Raw genomic sequence first — 17,883 nt, 5'->3', positions numbered from 1 at the left:
TGGATGTGCAGGAAGGGTGAGGGGGGACAGGAGAGGCGGGTGAGGCCTGTGGATGTGCAGTGAGGGTGAGGGGACAGGAGAGGCGGGTGAGGCCTGTGGATGTGCAGGAAGGGTGAGGGGGGCAGGAGAGGCGGGTGAGGCCTGTGGATGTGCAGTGAGGGTGAGGGGACAGGAGAGGCGGGTGAGGCCTGTGGATGTGCAGGAAGGGTGAGGGGGGACAGGAGAGGCGGGTGAGGCCCTGTGGATGTGCAGGAAGGGTGAGGGGGGACAGGAGAGGCGGGTGAGGCCTGTGGATGTGCAGGAAGGGTGAGGGGGGCAGGAGAGGCGGGTGAGGCCTGTGGATGTGCAGGAAGGGTGAGGGGAACAGGAGAGGCGGGTGAGGCCTGTGGATGTGCAGTGAGGGTGAGGGGGGACAGGAGAGGCGGGTGAGGCCTGTGGATGTGCAGGAAGGGTGAGGGGGGACAGGAGAGGCGGGGGAGGCCTGTGGATGTGCAGGAAGGGTGAGGGGGAACAGGAGAGGCGGGTGAGACCTGTGGATGTGCAGGAAGGGTGAGGGGGGACAGGAGAGGCGGGTGAGGCCCTGTGGATGTGCAGGAAGGGTGAGGGGGGACAGGAGAGGCGGGGTGAGGCCTGTGGATGTGCAGGAAGGGTGAGGGGGACAGGAGAGGCGGGTGAGGCCCTGTGGATGTGCAGGAAGGGTGAGGGGGGACAGGAGAGGCGGGGTGAGGCCTGTGGATGTGCAGGAAGGGTGAGGGGAACAGGAGAGGCGGGTGAGGCCTGTGGATGTGCAGGAAGGGTGAGGGGAACAGGAGAGGCGGGTGAGGCCTGTGGATGTGCAGTGAGGGTGAGGGGAACAGGAGAGGCGGGTGAGGCCTGTGGATGTGCAGGAAGGGTGAGGGGGAACAGGAGAGGCGGGTGAGGCCTGTGGATGTGCAGGAAGGGTGAGGGGAACAGGAGAGGCGGGTGAGGCCCTGTGGATGTGCAGGAAGGGTGAGGGGGAACAGGAGAGGCGGGTGAGGCCTGTGGATGTGCAGGAAGGGTGAGGGGAACAGGAGAGGCGGGTGAGGCCTGTGGATGTGCAGGAAGGGTGAGGGGAACAGGAGAGGCGGGTGAGGCCTGTGGATGTGCAGTGAGGGTGAGGGGGGACAGGAGAGGCGGGTGAGGCCTGTGGATGTGCAAGAAGGGTGAGGGGGGACAGGAGAGGCGGGCGAGGCCTGTGGATGTGCAGGAAGGGTGAGGGGGAACAGGAGAGGCGGGTGAGACCTGTGGATGTGCAGGAAGGGTGAGGGGGAACAGGAGAGGCGGGTGAGACCTGTGGATGTGCAGGAAGGGTGAGGGGGAACAGGAGAGGCGGGTGAGACCTGTGGATGTGCAAGAAGGGTGAGGGGGGACAGGAGAGGCGGGCGAGGCCTGTGGATGTGCAGGAAGGGTGAGGGGGAACAGGAGAGGCGGGTGAGACCTGTGGATGTGCAGGAAGGGTGAGGGGGACAGGAGAGGAGGGGTGAGGCCTGTGGATGTGCAGGAAGGGTGAGGGGGACAGGAGAGGCGGGTGAGGCCTGTGGATGTGCAGGAAGGGTGAGGGGGACAGGAGAGGCGGGTGAGGCCTGTGGATGTGCAGGAAGGGTGAGGGGGACAGCAGAGGAGGGGTGAGGCCTGTGGATGTGCAGGAAGGGTGAGGGGAACAGGAGAGGCGGGGTGAGGCCTGTGGATGTGCAGGAAGGGTGAGGGGGACAGGAGAGGCGGGTGAGGCCTGTGGATGTGCAGTGAGGGTGAGGGGAACAGGAGAGGCGGGTGAGGCCTGTGGATGTGCAGGAAGGGTGAGGGGAACAGGAGAGGCGGGTGAGGCCTGTGGATGTGCAGGAAGGGTGAGGGGAACAGGAGAGGCGGGTGAGGCCTGTGGATGTGCAGGAAGGGTGAGGGGACAGGAGAGGCGGGTGAGGCCTGTGGATGTGCAGGAAGGGTGAGGGGACAGGAGAGGCGGGTGAGGCATGTGGATGTGCAGGAAGGGTGAGGGGGACAGGAGAGGCAGGTGAGGCCTGTGGATGTGCAGGAAGGGTGAGGGGGACAGGAGAGGCGGGTGAGGCCTGTGGATGTGCAGGAAGGGTGAGGGGGACAGGAGAGGCGGGTGAGGCCTGTGGATGTGCAGTGAGGGTGAGGGGGGACAGGAGAGGAGGGTGAGGCCTGTGGATGTGCAGGAAGGGTGAGGGGGAACAGGAGAGGCGGGTGAGGCCTGTGGATGTGCAGGAAGGGTGAGGGGGAACAGGAGAGGCGGGTGAGACCTGTGGATGTGCAGGAAGGGTGAGGGGGAACAGGAGAGGAGGGTGAGGCCTGTGGATGTGCAGGAAGGGTGAGGGGGAACAGGAGAGGAGGGGTGAGGCCTGTGGATGTGCAGGAAGGGTGAGGGGGGACAGGAGAGGCGGGTGAGGCCTGTGGATGTGCAGGAAGGGTGAGGGGGGACAGGAGAGGCGGGTGGGGCCTGTGGATGTGCAGTGAGGGTGAGGGGACAGGAGAGGCGGGTGAGGCCTGTGGATGTGCAGGAAGGGTGAGGGGGGACAGGAGAGGCGGGTGAGGCCCTGTGGATGTGCAGGAAGGGTGAGGGGGGACAGGAGAGGCGGGTGAGGCCTGTGGATGTGCAGGAAGGGTGAGGGGGGCAGGAGAGGCGGGTGAGGCCTGTGGATGTGCAGGAAGGGTGAGGGGAACAGGAGAGGCGGGTGAGGCCTGTGGATGTGCAGTGAGGGTGAGGGGGGACAGGAGAGGCGGGTGAGGCCTGTGGATGTGCAGGAAGGGTGAGGGGGGACAGGAGAGGCGGGGGAGGCCTGTGGATGTGCAGGAAGGGTGAGGGGGAACAGGAGAGGCGGGTGAGACCTGTGGATGTGCAGGAAGGGTGAGGGGGGACAGGAGAGGCGGGTGAGGCCCTGTGGATGTGCAGGAAGGGTGAGGGGGGACAGGAGAGGCGGGGTGAGGCCTGTGGATGTGCAGGAAGGGTGAGGGGGACAGGAGAGGCGGGTGAGGCCCTGTGGATGTGCAGGAAGGGTGAGGGGGGACAGGAGAGGCGGGGTGAGGCCTGTGGATGTGCAGGAAGGGTGAGGGGGGACAGGAGAGGCGGGGGAGGCCTGTGGATGTGCAGGAAGGGTGAGGGGGGACAGGAGAGGCGGGGGAGGCCTGTGGATGTGCAGGAAGGGTGAGGGGGACAGGAGAGGCGGGTGAGGCCTGTGGATGTGCAGGAAGGGTGAGGGGAAGAGGAGAGGCGGGTGAGGCCTGTGGATGTGCAGTGAGGGTGAGGGGGGACAGGAGAGGCTGGTGAGGCCTGTGGATGTGCAGGAAGGGTGAGGGGAACAGGAGAGGCGGGTGAGGCCTGTGGATGTGCAGGAAGGGTGAGGGGGGAGAGGAGAGGCGGGTGAGGCCCTGTGGATGTGCAGGAAGGGTGAGGGGGAACAGGAGAGGCGGGTGAGGCCTGTGGATGTGCAGGAAGGGTGAGGGGAACAGGAGAGGCGGGTGAGGCCTGTGGATGTGCAGGAAGGGTGAGGGGAACAGGAGAGGCGGGTGAGGCCTGTGGATGTGCAGTGAGGGTGAGGGGGGACAGGAGAGGCGGGTGAGGCCTGTGGATGTGCAAGAAGGGTGAGGGGGGACAGGAGAGGCGGGCGAGGCCTGTGGATGTGCAGGAAGGGTGAGGGGGAACAGGAGAGGCGGGTGAGACCTGTGGATGTGCAGGAAGGGTGAGGGGGAACAGGAGAGGCGGGTGAGACCTGTGGATGTGCAGGAAGGGTGAGGGGGAACAGGAGAGGCGGGTGAGACCTGTGGATGTGCAAGAAGGGTGAGGGGGGACAGGAGAGGCGGGCGAGGCCTGTGGATGTGCAGGAAGGGTGAGGGGGAACAGGAGAGGCGGGTGAGACCTGTGGATGTGCAGGAAGGGTGAGGGGGACAGGAGAGGAGGGGTGAGGCCTGTGGATGTGCAGGAAGGGTGAGGGGGACAGGAGAGGCGGGTGAGGCCTGTGGATGTGCAGGAAGGGTGAGGGGGACAGGAGAGGCGGGTGAGGCCTGTGGATGTGCAGGAAGGGTGAGGGGGACAGCAGAGGAGGGGTGAGGCCTGTGGATGTGCAGGAAGGGTGAGGGGAACAGGAGAGGCGGGGTGAGGCCTGTGGATGTGCAGGAAGGGTGAGGGGGACAGGAGAGGCGGGTGAGGCCTGTGGATGTGCAGTGAGGGTGAGGGGAACAGGAGAGGCGGGTGAGGCCTGTGGATGTGCAGGAAGGGTGAGGGGAACAGGAGAGGCGGGTGAGGCCTGTGGATGTGCAGGAAGGGTGAGGGGAACAGGAGAGGCGGGTGAGGCCTGTGGATGTGCAGGAAGGGTGAGGGGACAGGAGAGGCGGGTGAGGCCTGTGGATGTGCAGGAAGGGTGAGGGGACAGGAGAGGCGGGTGAGGCATGTGGATGTGCAGGAAGGGTGAGGGGGACAGGAGAGGCAGGTGAGGCCTGTGGATGTGCAGGAAGGGTGAGGGGGACAGGAGAGGCGGGTGAGGCCTGTGGATGTGCAGGAAGGGTGAGGGGGACAGGAGAGGCGGGTGAGGCCTGTGGATGTGCAGTGAGGGTGAGGGGGGACAGGAGAGGAGGGTGAGGCCTGTGGATGTGCAGGAAGGGTGAGGGGGACAGGAGAGGCGGGTGAGGCCCTGTGGATGTGCAGGAAGGGTGAGGGGGGACAGGAGAGGCGGGGTGAGGCCTGTGGATGTGCAGGAAGGGTGAGGGGAACAGGAGAGGCGGGTGAGGCCTGTGGATGTGCAGGAAGGGTGAGGGGAACAGGAGAGGCGGGTGAGGCCTGTGGATGTGCAGTGAGGGTGAGGGGAACAGGAGAGGCGGGTGAGGCCTGTGGATGTGCAGGAAGGGTGAGGGGGAACAGGAGAGGCGGGTGAGGCCTGTGGATGTGCAGGAAGGGTGAGGGGAACAGGAGAGGCGGGTGAGGCCCTGTGGATGTGCAGGAAGGGTGAGGGGGAACAGGAGAGGCGGGTGAGGCCTGTGGATGTGCAGGAAGGGTGAGGGGAACAGGAGAGGCGGGTGAGGCCTGTGGATGTGCAGGAAGGGTGAGGGGGACAGGAGAGGCGGGTGAGGCCCTGTGGATGTGCAGGAAGGGTGAGGGGGGACAGGAGAGGCGGGGTGAGGCCTGTGGATGTGCAGGAAGGGTGAGGGGAACAGGAGAGGCGGGTGAGGCCTGTGGATGTGCAGGAAGGGTGAGGGGAACAGGAGAGGCGGGTGAGGCCTGTGGATGTGCAGTGAGGGTGAGGGGAACAGGAGAGGCGGGTGAGGCCTGTGGATGTGCAGGAAGGGTGAGGGGGAACAGGAGAGGCGGGTGAGGCCTGTGGATGTGCAGGAAGGGTGAGGGGAACAGGAGAGGCGGGTGAGGCCCTGTGGATGTGCAGGAAGGGTGAGGGGGAACAGGAGAGGCGGGTGAGGCCTGTGGATGTGCAGGAAGGGTGAGGGGAACAGGAGAGGCGGGTGAGGCCTGTGGATGTGCAGGAAGGGTGAGGGGAACAGGAGAGGCGGGTGAGGCCTGTGGATGTGCAGTGAGGGTGAGGGGGGACAGGAGAGGCGGGTGAGGCCTGTGGATGTGCAAGAAGGGTGAGGGGGGACAGGAGAGGCGGGCGAGGCCTGTGGATGTGCAGGAAGGGTGAGGGGGAACAGGAGAGGCGGGTGAGACCTGTGGATGTGCAGGAAGGGTGAGGGGGAACAGGAGAGGCGGGTGAGACCTGTGGATGTGCAGGAAGGGTGAGGGGGAACAGGAGAGGCGGGTGAGACCTGTGGATGTGCAAGAAGGGTGAGGGGGGACAGGAGAGGCGGGCGAGGCCTGTGGATGTGCAGGAAGGGTGAGGGGGAACAGGAGAGGCGGGTGAGACCTGTGGATGTGCAGGAAGGGTGAGGGGGACAGGAGAGGAGGGGTGAGGCCTGTGGATGTGCAGGAAGGGTGAGGGGGACAGGAGAGGCGGGTGAGGCCTGTGGATGTGCAGGAAGGGTGAGGGGGACAGGAGAGGCGGGTGAGGCCTGTGGATGTGCAGGAAGGGTGAGGGGGACAGCAGAGGAGGGGTGAGGCCTGTGGATGTGCAGGAAGGGTGAGGGGAACAGGAGAGGCGGGGTGAGGCCTGTGGATGTGCAGGAAGGGTGAGGGGGACAGGAGAGGCGGGTGAGGCCTGTGGATGTGCAGTGAGGGTGAGGGGAACAGGAGAGGCGGGTGAGGCCTGTGGATGTGCAGGAAGGGTGAGGGGAACAGGAGAGGCGGGTGAGGCCTGTGGATGTGCAGGAAGGGTGAGGGGAACAGGAGAGGCGGGTGAGGCCTGTGGATGTGCAGGAAGGGTGAGGGGACAGGAGAGGCGGGTGAGGCCTGTGGATGTGCAGGAAGGGTGAGGGGACAGGAGAGGCGGGTGAGGCATGTGGATGTGCAGGAAGGGTGAGGGGGACAGGAGAGGCAGGTGAGGCCTGTGGATGTGCAGGAAGGGTGAGGGGGACAGGAGAGGCGGGTGAGGCCTGTGGATGTGCAGGAAGGGTGAGGGGGACAGGAGAGGCGGGTGAGGCCTGTGGATGTGCAGTGAGGGTGAGGGGGGACAGGAGAGGAGGGTGAGGCCTGTGGATGTGCAGGAAGGGTGAGGGGGAACAGGAGAGGCGGGTGAGGCCTGTGGATGTGCAGGAAGGGTGAGGGGGAACAGGAGAGGCGGGTGAGACCTGTGGATGTGCAGGAAGGGTGAGGGGGAACAGGAGAGGAGGGTGAGGCCTGTGGATGTGCAGGAAGGGTGAGGGGGAACAGGAGAGGAGGGGTGAGGCCTGTGGATGTGCAGGAAGGGTGAGGGGGGACAGGAGAGGCGGGTGAGGCCTGTGGATGTGCAGGAAGGGTGAGGGGGGACAGGAGAGGCGGGTGGGGCCTGTGGATGTGCAGTGAGGGTGAGGGGACAGGAGAGGCGGGTGAGGCCTGTGGATGTGCAGGAAGGGTGAGGGGGGACAGGAGAGGCGGGTGAGGCCCTGTGGATGTGCAGGAAGGGTGAGGGGGGACAGGAGAGGCGGGTGAGGCCTGTGGATGTGCAGGAAGGGTGAGGGGGGCAGGAGAGGCGGGTGAGGCCTGTGGATGTGCAGGAAGGGTGAGGGGAACAGGAGAGGCGGGTGAGGCCTGTGGATGTGCAGTGAGGGTGAGGGGGGACAGGAGAGGCGGGTGAGGCCTGTGGATGTGCAGGAAGGGTGAGGGGGGACAGGAGAGGCGGGGGAGGCCTGTGGATGTGCAGGAAGGGTGAGGGGGAACAGGAGAGGCGGGTGAGACCTGTGGATGTGCAGGAAGGGTGAGGGGGGACAGGAGAGGCGGGTGAGGCCCTGTGGATGTGCAGGAAGGGTGAGGGGGGACAGGAGAGGCGGGGTGAGGCCTGTGGATGTGCAGGAAGGGTGAGGGGGACAGGAGAGGCGGGTGAGGCCCTGTGGATGTGCAGGAAGGGTGAGGGGGGACAGGAGAGGCGGGGTGAGGCCTGTGGATGTGCAGGAAGGGTGAGGGGGGACAGGAGAGGCGGGGGAGGCCTGTGGATGTGCAGGAAGGGTGAGGGGGGACAGGAGAGGCGGGGGAGGCCTGTGGATGTGCAGGAAGGGTGAGGGGGACAGGAGAGGCGGGTGAGGCCTGTGGATGTGCAGGAAGGGTGAGGGGAAGAGGAGAGGCGGGTGAGGCCTGTGGATGTGCAGTGAGGGTGAGGGGGGACAGGAGAGGCTGGTGAGGCCTGTGGATGTGCAGGAAGGGTGAGGGGAACAGGAGAGGCGGGTGAGGCCTGTGGATGTGCAGGAAGGGTGAGGGGGGAGAGGAGAGGCGGGTGAGGCCCTGTGGATGTGCAGGAAGGGTGAGGGGGAACAGGAGAGGCGGGTGAGGCCTGTGGATGTGCAGGAAGGGTGAGGGGAACAGGAGAGGCGGGTGAGGCCTGTGGATGTGCAGGAAGGGTGAGGGGAACAGGAGAGGCGGGTGAGGCCTGTGGATGTGCAGTGAGGGTGAGGGGGGACAGGAGAGGCGGGTGAGGCCTGTGGATGTGCAAGAAGGGTGAGGGGGGACAGGAGAGGCGGGCGAGGCCTGTGGATGTGCAGGAAGGGTGAGGGGGAACAGGAGAGGCGGGTGAGACCTGTGGATGTGCAGGAAGGGTGAGGGGGAACAGGAGAGGCGGGTGAGACCTGTGGATGTGCAGGAAGGGTGAGGGGGAACAGGAGAGGCGGGTGAGACCTGTGGATGTGCAAGAAGGGTGAGGGGGGACAGGAGAGGCGGGCGAGGCCTGTGGATGTGCAGGAAGGGTGAGGGGGAACAGGAGAGGCGGGTGAGACCTGTGGATGTGCAGGAAGGGTGAGGGGGACAGGAGAGGAGGGGTGAGGCCTGTGGATGTGCAGGAAGGGTGAGGGGGACAGGAGAGGCGGGTGAGGCCTGTGGATGTGCAGGAAGGGTGAGGGGGACAGGAGAGGCGGGTGAGGCCTGTGGATGTGCAGGAAGGGTGAGGGGGACAGCAGAGGAGGGGTGAGGCCTGTGGATGTGCAGGAAGGGTGAGGGGAACAGGAGAGGCGGGGTGAGGCCTGTGGATGTGCAGGAAGGGTGAGGGGGACAGGAGAGGCGGGTGAGGCCTGTGGATGTGCAGTGAGGGTGAGGGGAACAGGAGAGGCGGGTGAGGCCTGTGGATGTGCAGGAAGGGTGAGGGGAACAGGAGAGGCGGGTGAGGCCTGTGGATGTGCAGGAAGGGTGAGGGGAACAGGAGAGGCGGGTGAGGCCTGTGGATGTGCAGGAAGGGTGAGGGGACAGGAGAGGCGGGTGAGGCCTGTGGATGTGCAGGAAGGGTGAGGGGACAGGAGAGGCGGGTGAGGCATGTGGATGTGCAGGAAGGGTGAGGGGGACAGGAGAGGCAGGTGAGGCCTGTGGATGTGCAGGAAGGGTGAGGGGGACAGGAGAGGCGGGTGAGGCCTGTGGATGTGCAGGAAGGGTGAGGGGGACAGGAGAGGCGGGTGAGGCCTGTGGATGTGCAGTGAGGGTGAGGGGGGACAGGAGAGGAGGGTGAGGCCTGTGGATGTGCAGGAAGGGTGAGGGGGAACAGGAGAGGCGGGTGAGGCCTGTGGATGTGCAGGAAGGGTGAGGGGGAACAGGAGAGGCGGGTGAGACCTGTGGATGTGCAGGAAGGGTGAGGGGGAACAGGAGAGGAGGGTGAGGCCTGTGGATGTGCAGGAAGGGTGAGGGGGAGCAGGAGAGGAGGGGTGAGGCCTGTGGATGTGCAGGAAGGGTGAGGGGGGACAGGAGAGGCGGGTGAGGCCTGTGGATGTGCAGGAAGGGTGAGGGGGGACAGGAGAGGCGGGTGGGGCCTGTGGATGTGCAGTGAGGGTGAGGGGACAGGAGAGGCGGGTGAGGCCTGTGGATGTGCAGGAAGGGTGAGGGGGGACAGGAGAGGCGGGTGAGGCCCTGTGGATGTGCAGGAAGGGTGAGGGGGGACAGGAGAGGCGGGTGAGGCCTGTGGATGTGCAGGAAGGGTGAGGGGGGCAGGAGAGGCGGGTGAGGCCTGTGGATGTGCAGGAAGGGTGAGGGGAACAGGAGAGGCGGGTGAGGCCTGTGGATGTGCAGTGAGGGTGAGGGGGGACAGGAGAGGCGGGTGAGGCCTGTGGATGTGCAGGAAGGGTGAGGGGGGACAGGAGAGGCGGGGGAGGCCTGTGGATGTGCAGGAAGGGTGAGGGGGAACAGGAGAGGCGGGTGAGACCTGTGGATGTGCAGGAAGGGTGAGGGGGGACAGGAGAGGCGGGTGAGGCCCTGTGGATGTGCAGGAAGGGTGAGGGGGGACAGGAGAGGCGGGGTGAGGCCTGTGGATGTGCAGGAAGGGTGAGGGGGACAGGAGAGGCGGGTGAGGCCCTGTGGATGTGCAGGAAGGGTGAGGGGGGACAGGAGAGGCGGGGTGAGGCCTGTGGATGTGCAGGAAGGGTGAGGGGGGACAGGAGAGGCGGGGGAGGCCTGTGGATGTGCAGGAAGGGTGAGGGGGGACAGGATAGGCGGGGGAGGCCTGTGGATGTGCAGGAAGGGTGAGGGGGACAGGAGAGGCGGGTGAGGCCTGTGGATGTGCAGGAAGGGTGAGGGGAAGAGGAGAGGCGGGTGAGGCCTGTGGATGTGCAGTGAGGGTGAGGGGGGACAGGAGAGGCTGGTGAGGCCTGTGGATGTGCAGGAAGGGTGAGGGGAACAGGAGAGGCGGGTGAGGCCTGTGGATGTGCAGGAAGGGTGAGGGGGGAGAGGAGAGGCGGGTGAGGCCTGTGGATGTGCAGTGAGGGTGAGGGGGACAGGAGAGGCGGGTGAGGCCCTGTGGATGTGCAGTGAGGGTGAGGGGGGACAGGAGAGGCGGGTGAGGCCTGTGGATGTGCAGGAAGGGTGAGGGGAACAGGAGAGGCGGGTGAGGCCCTGTGGATGTGCAGGAAGGGTGAGGGGGAACAGGAGAGGCGGGTGAGGCCTGTGGATGTGCAGGAAGGGTGAGGGGAACAGGAGAGGCGGGTGAGGCCTGTGGATGTGCAGGAAGGGTGAGGGGGGACAGGAGAGGCGGGTGAGGCCTGTGGATGTGCAGGAAGGGTGAGGGGGAACAGGAGAGGCGGGTGAGACCTGTGGATGTGCAGGAAGGGTGAGGGGGGACAGGAGAGGCGGGTGAGGCCCTGTGGATGTGCAGGAAGGGTGAGGGGGGACAGGAGAGGCGGGTGAGACCTGTGGATGTGCAGGAAGGGTGAGGGGAACAGGAGAGGCGGGTGAGGCCTGTGGATGTGCAGGAAGGGTGAGGGGAACAGGAGAGGCGGGTGAGGCCTGTGGATGTGCAGTGAGGGTGAGGGGGGACAGGAGAGGCGGGTGAGGCCTGTGGATGTGCAGGAAGGGTGAGGGGGAACAGGAGAGGCGGGCGAGGCCTGTGGATGTGCAGGAAGGGTGAGGGGGGACAGGACAGGCGGGGTGAGGTCTGTGGATGTGCAGGAAGGGTGAGGGGGACAGGAGAGGCGGGTGAGGCCTGTGGATGTGCAGGAAGGGTGAGGGGAACAGGAGAGGCGGGTGAGGCCTGTGGATGTGCAGGAAGGGTGAGCGGAACAGGAGAGGCGGGTGAGGCCTGTGGATGTGCAGGAAGGGTGAGGGGAACAGGAGAGGCGGGGTGAGGTCTGTGGATGTGCAGGAAGGGTGAGGGGGGACAGGAGAGGCGGGTGAGGCCTGTGGATGTGCAGGAAGGGTGAGGGGGGACAGGAGAGGCGGGTGAGGCCCTGTGGATGTGCAGGAAGGGTGAGGGGGGACAGGAGAGGCGGGTGAGACCTGTGGATGTGCAGGAAGGGTGAGGGGGACAGGAGAGGCGGGTGAGGCCTGTGGATGTGCAGGAAGGGTGAGGGGGAACAGGAGAGGCGGGCGAGGCCTGTGGATGTGCAGGAAGGGTGAGGGGGGACAGGACAGGCGGGGTGAGGTCTGTGGATGTGCAGGAAGGGTGAGGGGGACAGGAGAGGCGGGTGAGGCCCTGTGGATGTGCAGGAAGGGTGAGGGGGACAGGAGAGGCGGGTGAGGCCTGTGGATGTGCAGGAAGGGTGAGGGGAACAGGAGAGGCGGGTGAGGCCTGTGGATGTGCAGGAAGGGTGAGCGGAACAGGAGAGGCGGGTGAGGCCTGTGGATGTGCAGGAAGGGTGAGGGGAACAGGAGAGGCGGGGTGAGGTCTGTGGATGTGCAGGAAGGGTGAGGGGGGACAGGAGAGGCGGGTGAGGCCTGTGGATGTGCAGGAAGGGTGAGGGGGACAGGAGAGGCGGGTGAGGCCTGTGGATGTGCAGGAAGGGTGAGGGGAACAGGAGAGGCGGGGTGAGGTCTGTGGATGTGCAGGAAGGGTGAGGGGGGACAGGAGAGGCGGGTGAGGCCTGTGGATGTGCAGGAAGGGTGAGGGGAACAGGAGAGGCGGGTGAGGCCTGTGGATGTGCAGGAAGGGTGAGGGGGACAGGAGAGGCGGGTGAGGCCTGTGGATGTGCAGTGAGGGTGAGGGGAACAGGAGAGGCGGGTGAGGCCTGTGGATGTGCAGGAAGGGTGAGGGGGGACAGGAGAGGCGGGTGAGGCCCTGTGGATGTGCAGGAAGGGTGAGGGGGGACAGGAGAGGCGGGGTGAGACCTGTGGATGTGCAGGAAGGGTGAGGGGAACAGGAGAGGCGGGTGAGGCCTGTGGATGTGCAGGAAGGGTGAGGGGGGACAGGAGAGGCAGGTGAGGCCTGTGGATGTGCAGGAAGGGTGAGGGGAACAGGAGAGGTGGGTGAGACCTGTGGATGTGCAGGAAGGGTGAGGGGGAACAGGAGAGGCGGGGTGAGGCCTGTGGATGTGCAGGAAGGGTGAGGGGGGACAGGAGAAGTGGGGTGAGGCCTGTGGATGTGCAGGAAGGGTGAGGGGGGACAGGAGAGGTGGGGTGAGGCCTGTGGATGTGCAGGAAGGGTGAGGGGGGACAGGAGAGGTGGGGTGAGGCCTGTGGATGTGCAGGAAGGGTGAGGGGGAACAGGAGAGGCGGGAGAGGCCTGTGGATGTGCAGGAAGGGTGAGGGGGAACAGGAGAGGTGGGGTGAGGCCTGTGGATGTGCAGGAAGGGTGAGGGGGAACAGGAGAGGCGGGTGAGGCCTGTGGATGTGCAGGAAGGGTGAGGGGGAACAGGAGAGGCGGGTGAGGCCTGTGGATGTGCAGGAAGGGTGAGGGGGAACAGGAGAGGCGGGGTGAGGCCTGTGGATGTGCAGGAAGGGTGAGGGGAACAGGAGAGGCAGCGTGAGGCCTGTGGATGTGCAGGAAGCGTGAGGGGAACAGGAGAGGCGGGTGAGGCCTGTGGATGTGCAGGAAGCGTGAGGGGAACAGGAGAGGCGGGTGAGGCCTGTGGATGTGCAGGAAGGGTGAGGGGAACAGGAGAGGCGGGTGAGGCCTGTGGATGTGCAGGAAGGGTGAGGGGGGACAGGAGAGGCGGGTGAGGCCTGTGGATGTGCAGGAAGGGTGAGGGGGGACAGGAGAGGCGGGTGAGACCTGTGGATGTGCAGGAAGGGTGAGGGGAACAGGAGAGGCGGGTGAGACCTGTGGATGTGCAGGAAGGGTGAGGGGGGACAGGAGAGGCGGGTGAGACCTGTGGATGTGCAGGAAGGGTGAGGGGGGACAGGAGAGGCGGTTGAGGCCTGTGGATGTGCAGTGAGGGTGAGGGAGGACAGGAGAGGCGGGTGAGGCCTGTGGATGTGCAGGAAGGGTGAGGGGAACAGGAGAGGCGGGTGAGACCTGTGGACGTGCAGGAAGGGTGAGGGGGAACAGGAGAGGCGGGTGAGGCCTGTGGATGTGCAGGAAGGGTGAGGGGGAACAGGAGAGGCGGGTGAGGCCTGTGGATGTGCAGGAAGGGTGAGGGGGAACAGGAGAGGCGGGTGAGGCCTGTGGATGTGCAGGAAGGGTGAGGGGGAACAGGAGAGGCGGGTGAGGCCTGTGTATGTGCAGGAAGCGTGAGGGGAACAGGAGAGGCGAGGTGAGGCCTGTCCATGTGCAATAAGTGGTCACACCATCGCGCTTGGCTCCTGTCTTCCGTCTCCCTGGGCAACGGCACTTCCCTGATAATTGCCGTGTCTTTCCTTCAACTCCAAATTGGGCCTGGCCCCAGGCAGCACCCAGCAACCCCCCGCACCCTCTCCGTTTGGACATCAGCCGGGTCCCAATGGCCATAGGCCCCCGCAGAGCTGTCCAGCCCCTCTTGCTGACACACCGCTGATCAGCACAACCCTAAGCCTGCTGTTCCTCCTTTCTTTCTCTACAACAGAGATTTGACCAGCAATCACCTGGGCGCCCTGCCGCTGGACGGCTTGGATGGACTGACCCAGCTGAAGCTCCAAGGCAACCCAGCGCTGACTGAGCCCTTCAGCACAGAGAGCTTCCCTAAGCTGAGGTACGGTTTGGCTCACGGTTCCCTGAGTGCCTGGTTCACCTGTACCCCTGTGGGCTTCACCAATGGGGCTGTGCCCATTTATTTCAATCCGACTCCTGCTGTCCTCGTCTCCTGGACCTTTTTCTGCCATTCCTGCAGCTGGCAGGTTGCAAGGGCCCAGCCTTGTGCTAACACGCTGCAGCTCACCTTCAGAGCCTCTGTGGGAATCTTATGGGTCACTTAGCATCCCACTGCCCACAGCGGCCAAACACACACACTAGTGGAGCTTGTGAAACAAGGGGCATGAGCCTGGGGCATCTCTGAACGGAAAACACTCTCAGAAGCCAGTCCTAGCTAATGACATCCAGCTGCCCTTCAGTAACCTCTGCCTGTGTGGCCATGTCTTGTCTGCTGTGTGTTAAGGGGCTGCCTGAAGGGGTCACACGAAGCCGCCAAGACAATGCAGCACAGGCACTCAGGCCACCCCTGGCACAGCCAGCTTTGTGTTCCCAGCAGTGCTGCTGAGCCTCAGTTCCTGTGTTGGCTGTGAGGCCACAGCCAGTGTTCCCTGTAAGCTGAGCACTTCGCGGCTGCCCAGCTGATTAGCACAGCACCCACAGGGGGCACCATGTGTTTCTGTTGGTGGTGCACACACCTTGGTGCATATAACAAAATTTATTTTGCCCTGGATGATAAAAATGAGCAGGATCCCTGGTTGTAGTGCTGGCCCTTTGCTGTGCCTGTTGCCTGAGCCACACACAGAACCCAACTCCGAGCAAAAGGCCAACATGTTGCCTTTGCTTGGGAAGTCTTCACTGTTCACTGGTTTCAGAGGTGCTGTGTGCCAAAGGTGTCCACTGACCCCAGCTGCAGTGTGGGGTCTCAGCCCTGCTGCAAAGTAGGTTCAAAGTGTCTCAAGCTGGGGGCTTGCAAAACTGGAAGCTGCCAGCATCAGAGGCCATTTTTAAAAATGTCAGCGTTAGCTGTGGGAGCCTCAAACTGCCTTTTAAATCTGTCTCATCAGTGTGGCCCTCCAGACGCTCTTGTCCCTGCCTTGGCATCAGAGCATCCTGCTCTGGGGCTCTTTCCCAAGGGGTATCCCAGAAAACTCGCTGGCTTGGTGTGTCCAGTGTCCTGACATGCAGGGCAAATTCAGCTCACCCTTGCAATGGAGTGACTCCAGACTAACCCCGGTGATGGCCATGTCACTGGTTTGGATTTACAGCAATGTCACTGCCATGGGAAGATGATTGTTTGTGATTCAGATCCAGCTCAGGCCTCCACTGGCACAGCTGGAAGGGGACACTTAGGTGGGCCCCAACTTCAGGTGGGTGGGCAACAATGGGGGCTGGAGGAGAGGGTGAGGAGGATTGGGCCACCTGCCCGCCAACCAGCCTCAGCACTGGGGATCGACACGCTGGCCAGGGGACCCTGGGCCCCAGGGCTGCACCCAGAGAGCGGAGTCCATGCGCAGGCACCTGCCCACTTCCCCCGTCTGCCTGGCACTCCAGCCCAGGAGCAAGGTCCAGGTTTGGGTTTTAGCCCTGCTCCTTCGGCTCCCCAGCTGGAGCACCAGGGGCTGAGGGAGGGGGCAGCACTCACCCCTGCTGCTGCCAGAGTCACTTGCAGCAGGGCAGAGGGTGCAGAGCACATACTTCCCAGGTTACTCACGTTCTGCACAGACTGCACTGAGCGCAGGGGCAGTGGGAAATCCGGCCCTCATTTTCATGAGCAGTGACGTATTACATTTACAGCACACACACACACAAATTAAATAAATAGCAGCTGGAATGTTGCGACACAATATGACTTTATTTCCTGGAATTTAAAATGATAACACACAGACTCCAAAAAGCAGAGAGAACAAAAACAGGCTGCTCTCCACAGCCGGGAAGCGCAACTCTCCCAGCTTGGCTTTTAAGACAGCTCTTTTCGGGCTGATCCACATTGCAGAGGTTGCTACAGCACCTCAAACAGGAGCAGGAAACTCTCTCCACTCAAGCGATAGCAATTCCAGCACTGTTTACACAAAGTGGCTAAGAGACCTGCTTTCCCCCTCCCTAGAATCCTAGAAGTGCCCTATGCCTACCAGTGTTGTGCCTATGGAGCCTGTAGCAACTTCTTCAAGGTATCGAGCCAGCGGGAGACAGACATGAGCCCTGAGGATGAGGATGCCCACAAGAGGAGCATGGGGTTGTTTCCAGGTCATGCCGATAACCACGGTAAGTAAATTAGGCTGAGCTGCGATCAATTCATGGGCCAGAATTGGCTGCATATTTGGACCTGGTTCTGCATTTTTCTTACCACTGGGCACAGCAGTAAGAACTCCAGCAAAGGCAGCAAATGGCATTGACATTAGACCAGCAGTAAAATAGAAGCAGGTTCAGGTTTCCATGGCTGGCTGGTCAGGGGATGCATCATTTCCTGTGAATGCTGAAACCTTGGGTTGCAATCAGCATTCCTGTCTTAGGCTATGGCTACATTTGGGAATAAACTTGAATTTGTTAAAGGCAACTTTTTAACAATAGATGTTATGAAGTCAAAGTTGAGTGTCCTCAGCTGCTCACAGAGTTGACAGTGTCCTCATTAAATTGCCTAGCTCGATTGTGGCAGCAGTGCATTGTGGGTACCTATCCCACAGTCCCTGCAGCTCTGTTGCATTTTGGGCCTCTGTGTCTTGTGGGAAAAAAGTTGCTGAAAGTGGTTCTGGGTGTTTGTTGTCATCATTCCAGCATACATTTCCCTCCCTTCTGGCTTCCCACTGGGAAAAAATAAATAAACAAACAGCAAAGGGAATTTTTGTGCCGTTTTTACATTGCCTGCCACTTGCCATTACAATGAGAACATGGAGCCACAGACACTTCAATGTCTGGCATTTTTTTATGCTGACTTCCCGCACTACAATGCAGTAAATTCTGAACTTAATGCCCCTGGAGAAAGAGTGCATTGAGGTGGTGGGCATTAACACACATCAAGACTGGGAGAGAGGAACACGGAGTTGGTGGAAGCACAGGATACACTGTACACTGTAAAGCGTAAGTTCTGGACCTGTAAAATGAGCACAGATTGGTGGGACCGCATTGTTTTGCAGTCATGGGATGATCGCAGAATCATAGAATCCTAGGGCTAGAAGGGACCTCAAGAGGTCATTTAGTCCAGCCCCCTGTTAAGTCATCACAGCCAGGACCTTGTCCAGCCGCGACTTAAAAACCTCAAGGGATGGAGAATCCACCACCTCTCTAGGCTATGCGTTCTAGTGCTTCACCACCCTCCTAGTGAAATAGTTTTCCCTTATATCTAACCTACACCTTTCCCTCTTCAACTTCAGACCATTACTCCTTGTTCTGCCATCTAACACCACTGAGAACAGTTTCTCACCCGCCTCTTTAGAGCTCCCCTTCAGGGAGTTGAAGGCTGCTATTAAATCACCTCTAAGTCTTCTCTTCTGTAAACTAAACAAGCCCAAATCCCTCAGCCTATCCTCATAGGTCTTGTGCTCCAGTCCCTTAATCATTTTTGTTGCCCTCCACTGAACCTGCTCCAGTAGATCCATATACTTTTTATACTGGGGGCTCAAAACTGGACACAATATTCCAGATGTGGCCTCACCAGTGCTGAATAGAGGGGAACAACCTCTTCTCTAGATCTGCTCAAAATGCTCCTCCTAATGCACCCCAGTATGCCGTTAGCCTTCTTGGCTACAAGGGCACACTGTTTACTCATATCCAGCCTTTCATCCACCATAACCCCTAGGTCCCTTTCCATCATACTGCTGCTGAGCCAGTTGGTCCCCAGCCTATAATAATGCTTGGATTCTTCCACCCCAGGTGCAGGACTCCACTCTTCTCCTTGTTGAACCACATTAGATTTCTTTTGGCCAAGTCCTCCAATTTATCCAGGTCACTCTGAATTCTCTCTCTACCCTCCAACGTATCTACCTCTCCCCCTAGTTTTGTGTCATTCGCAAACTTGCTGAGGGTGCAACCCAGTCCCTCATCCAGGTCATTAATA

At 62.4% G+C, this 17,883-nt stretch overlaps 1 protein-coding gene across 1 annotated transcript in view; it reads left to right on the top strand.

Moving 5' to 3' along the window:
- LGR6 (leucine rich repeat containing G protein-coupled receptor 6) overlaps positions 1 to 17,883 on the top strand; it is a 252,963-nt gene that overhangs the window by 210,736 nt on the left and 24,344 nt on the right. The window contains exons 15-16 of the mRNA XM_074977509.1: positions 13,768 to 13,893; positions 15,937 to 16,094. Coding sequence (XP_074833610.1) covers positions 13,768 to 13,893; positions 15,937 to 16,094 — 284 coding nt within the window. The remainder of the gene's footprint in view (positions 1 to 13,767; positions 13,894 to 15,936; positions 16,095 to 17,883) is intronic.

This window comes from Carettochelys insculpta, chromosome 26 (genome assembly GCF_033958435.1).
Source record: "Carettochelys insculpta isolate YL-2023 chromosome 26, ASM3395843v1, whole genome shotgun sequence".
NCBI classification, from domain to species: Eukaryota; Metazoa; Chordata; order Testudines; family Carettochelyidae; genus Carettochelys; species Carettochelys insculpta.
Note: the sequence above shows the minus strand (reverse complement) of the source record. Positions and strands in the feature narration are given on the sequence as shown.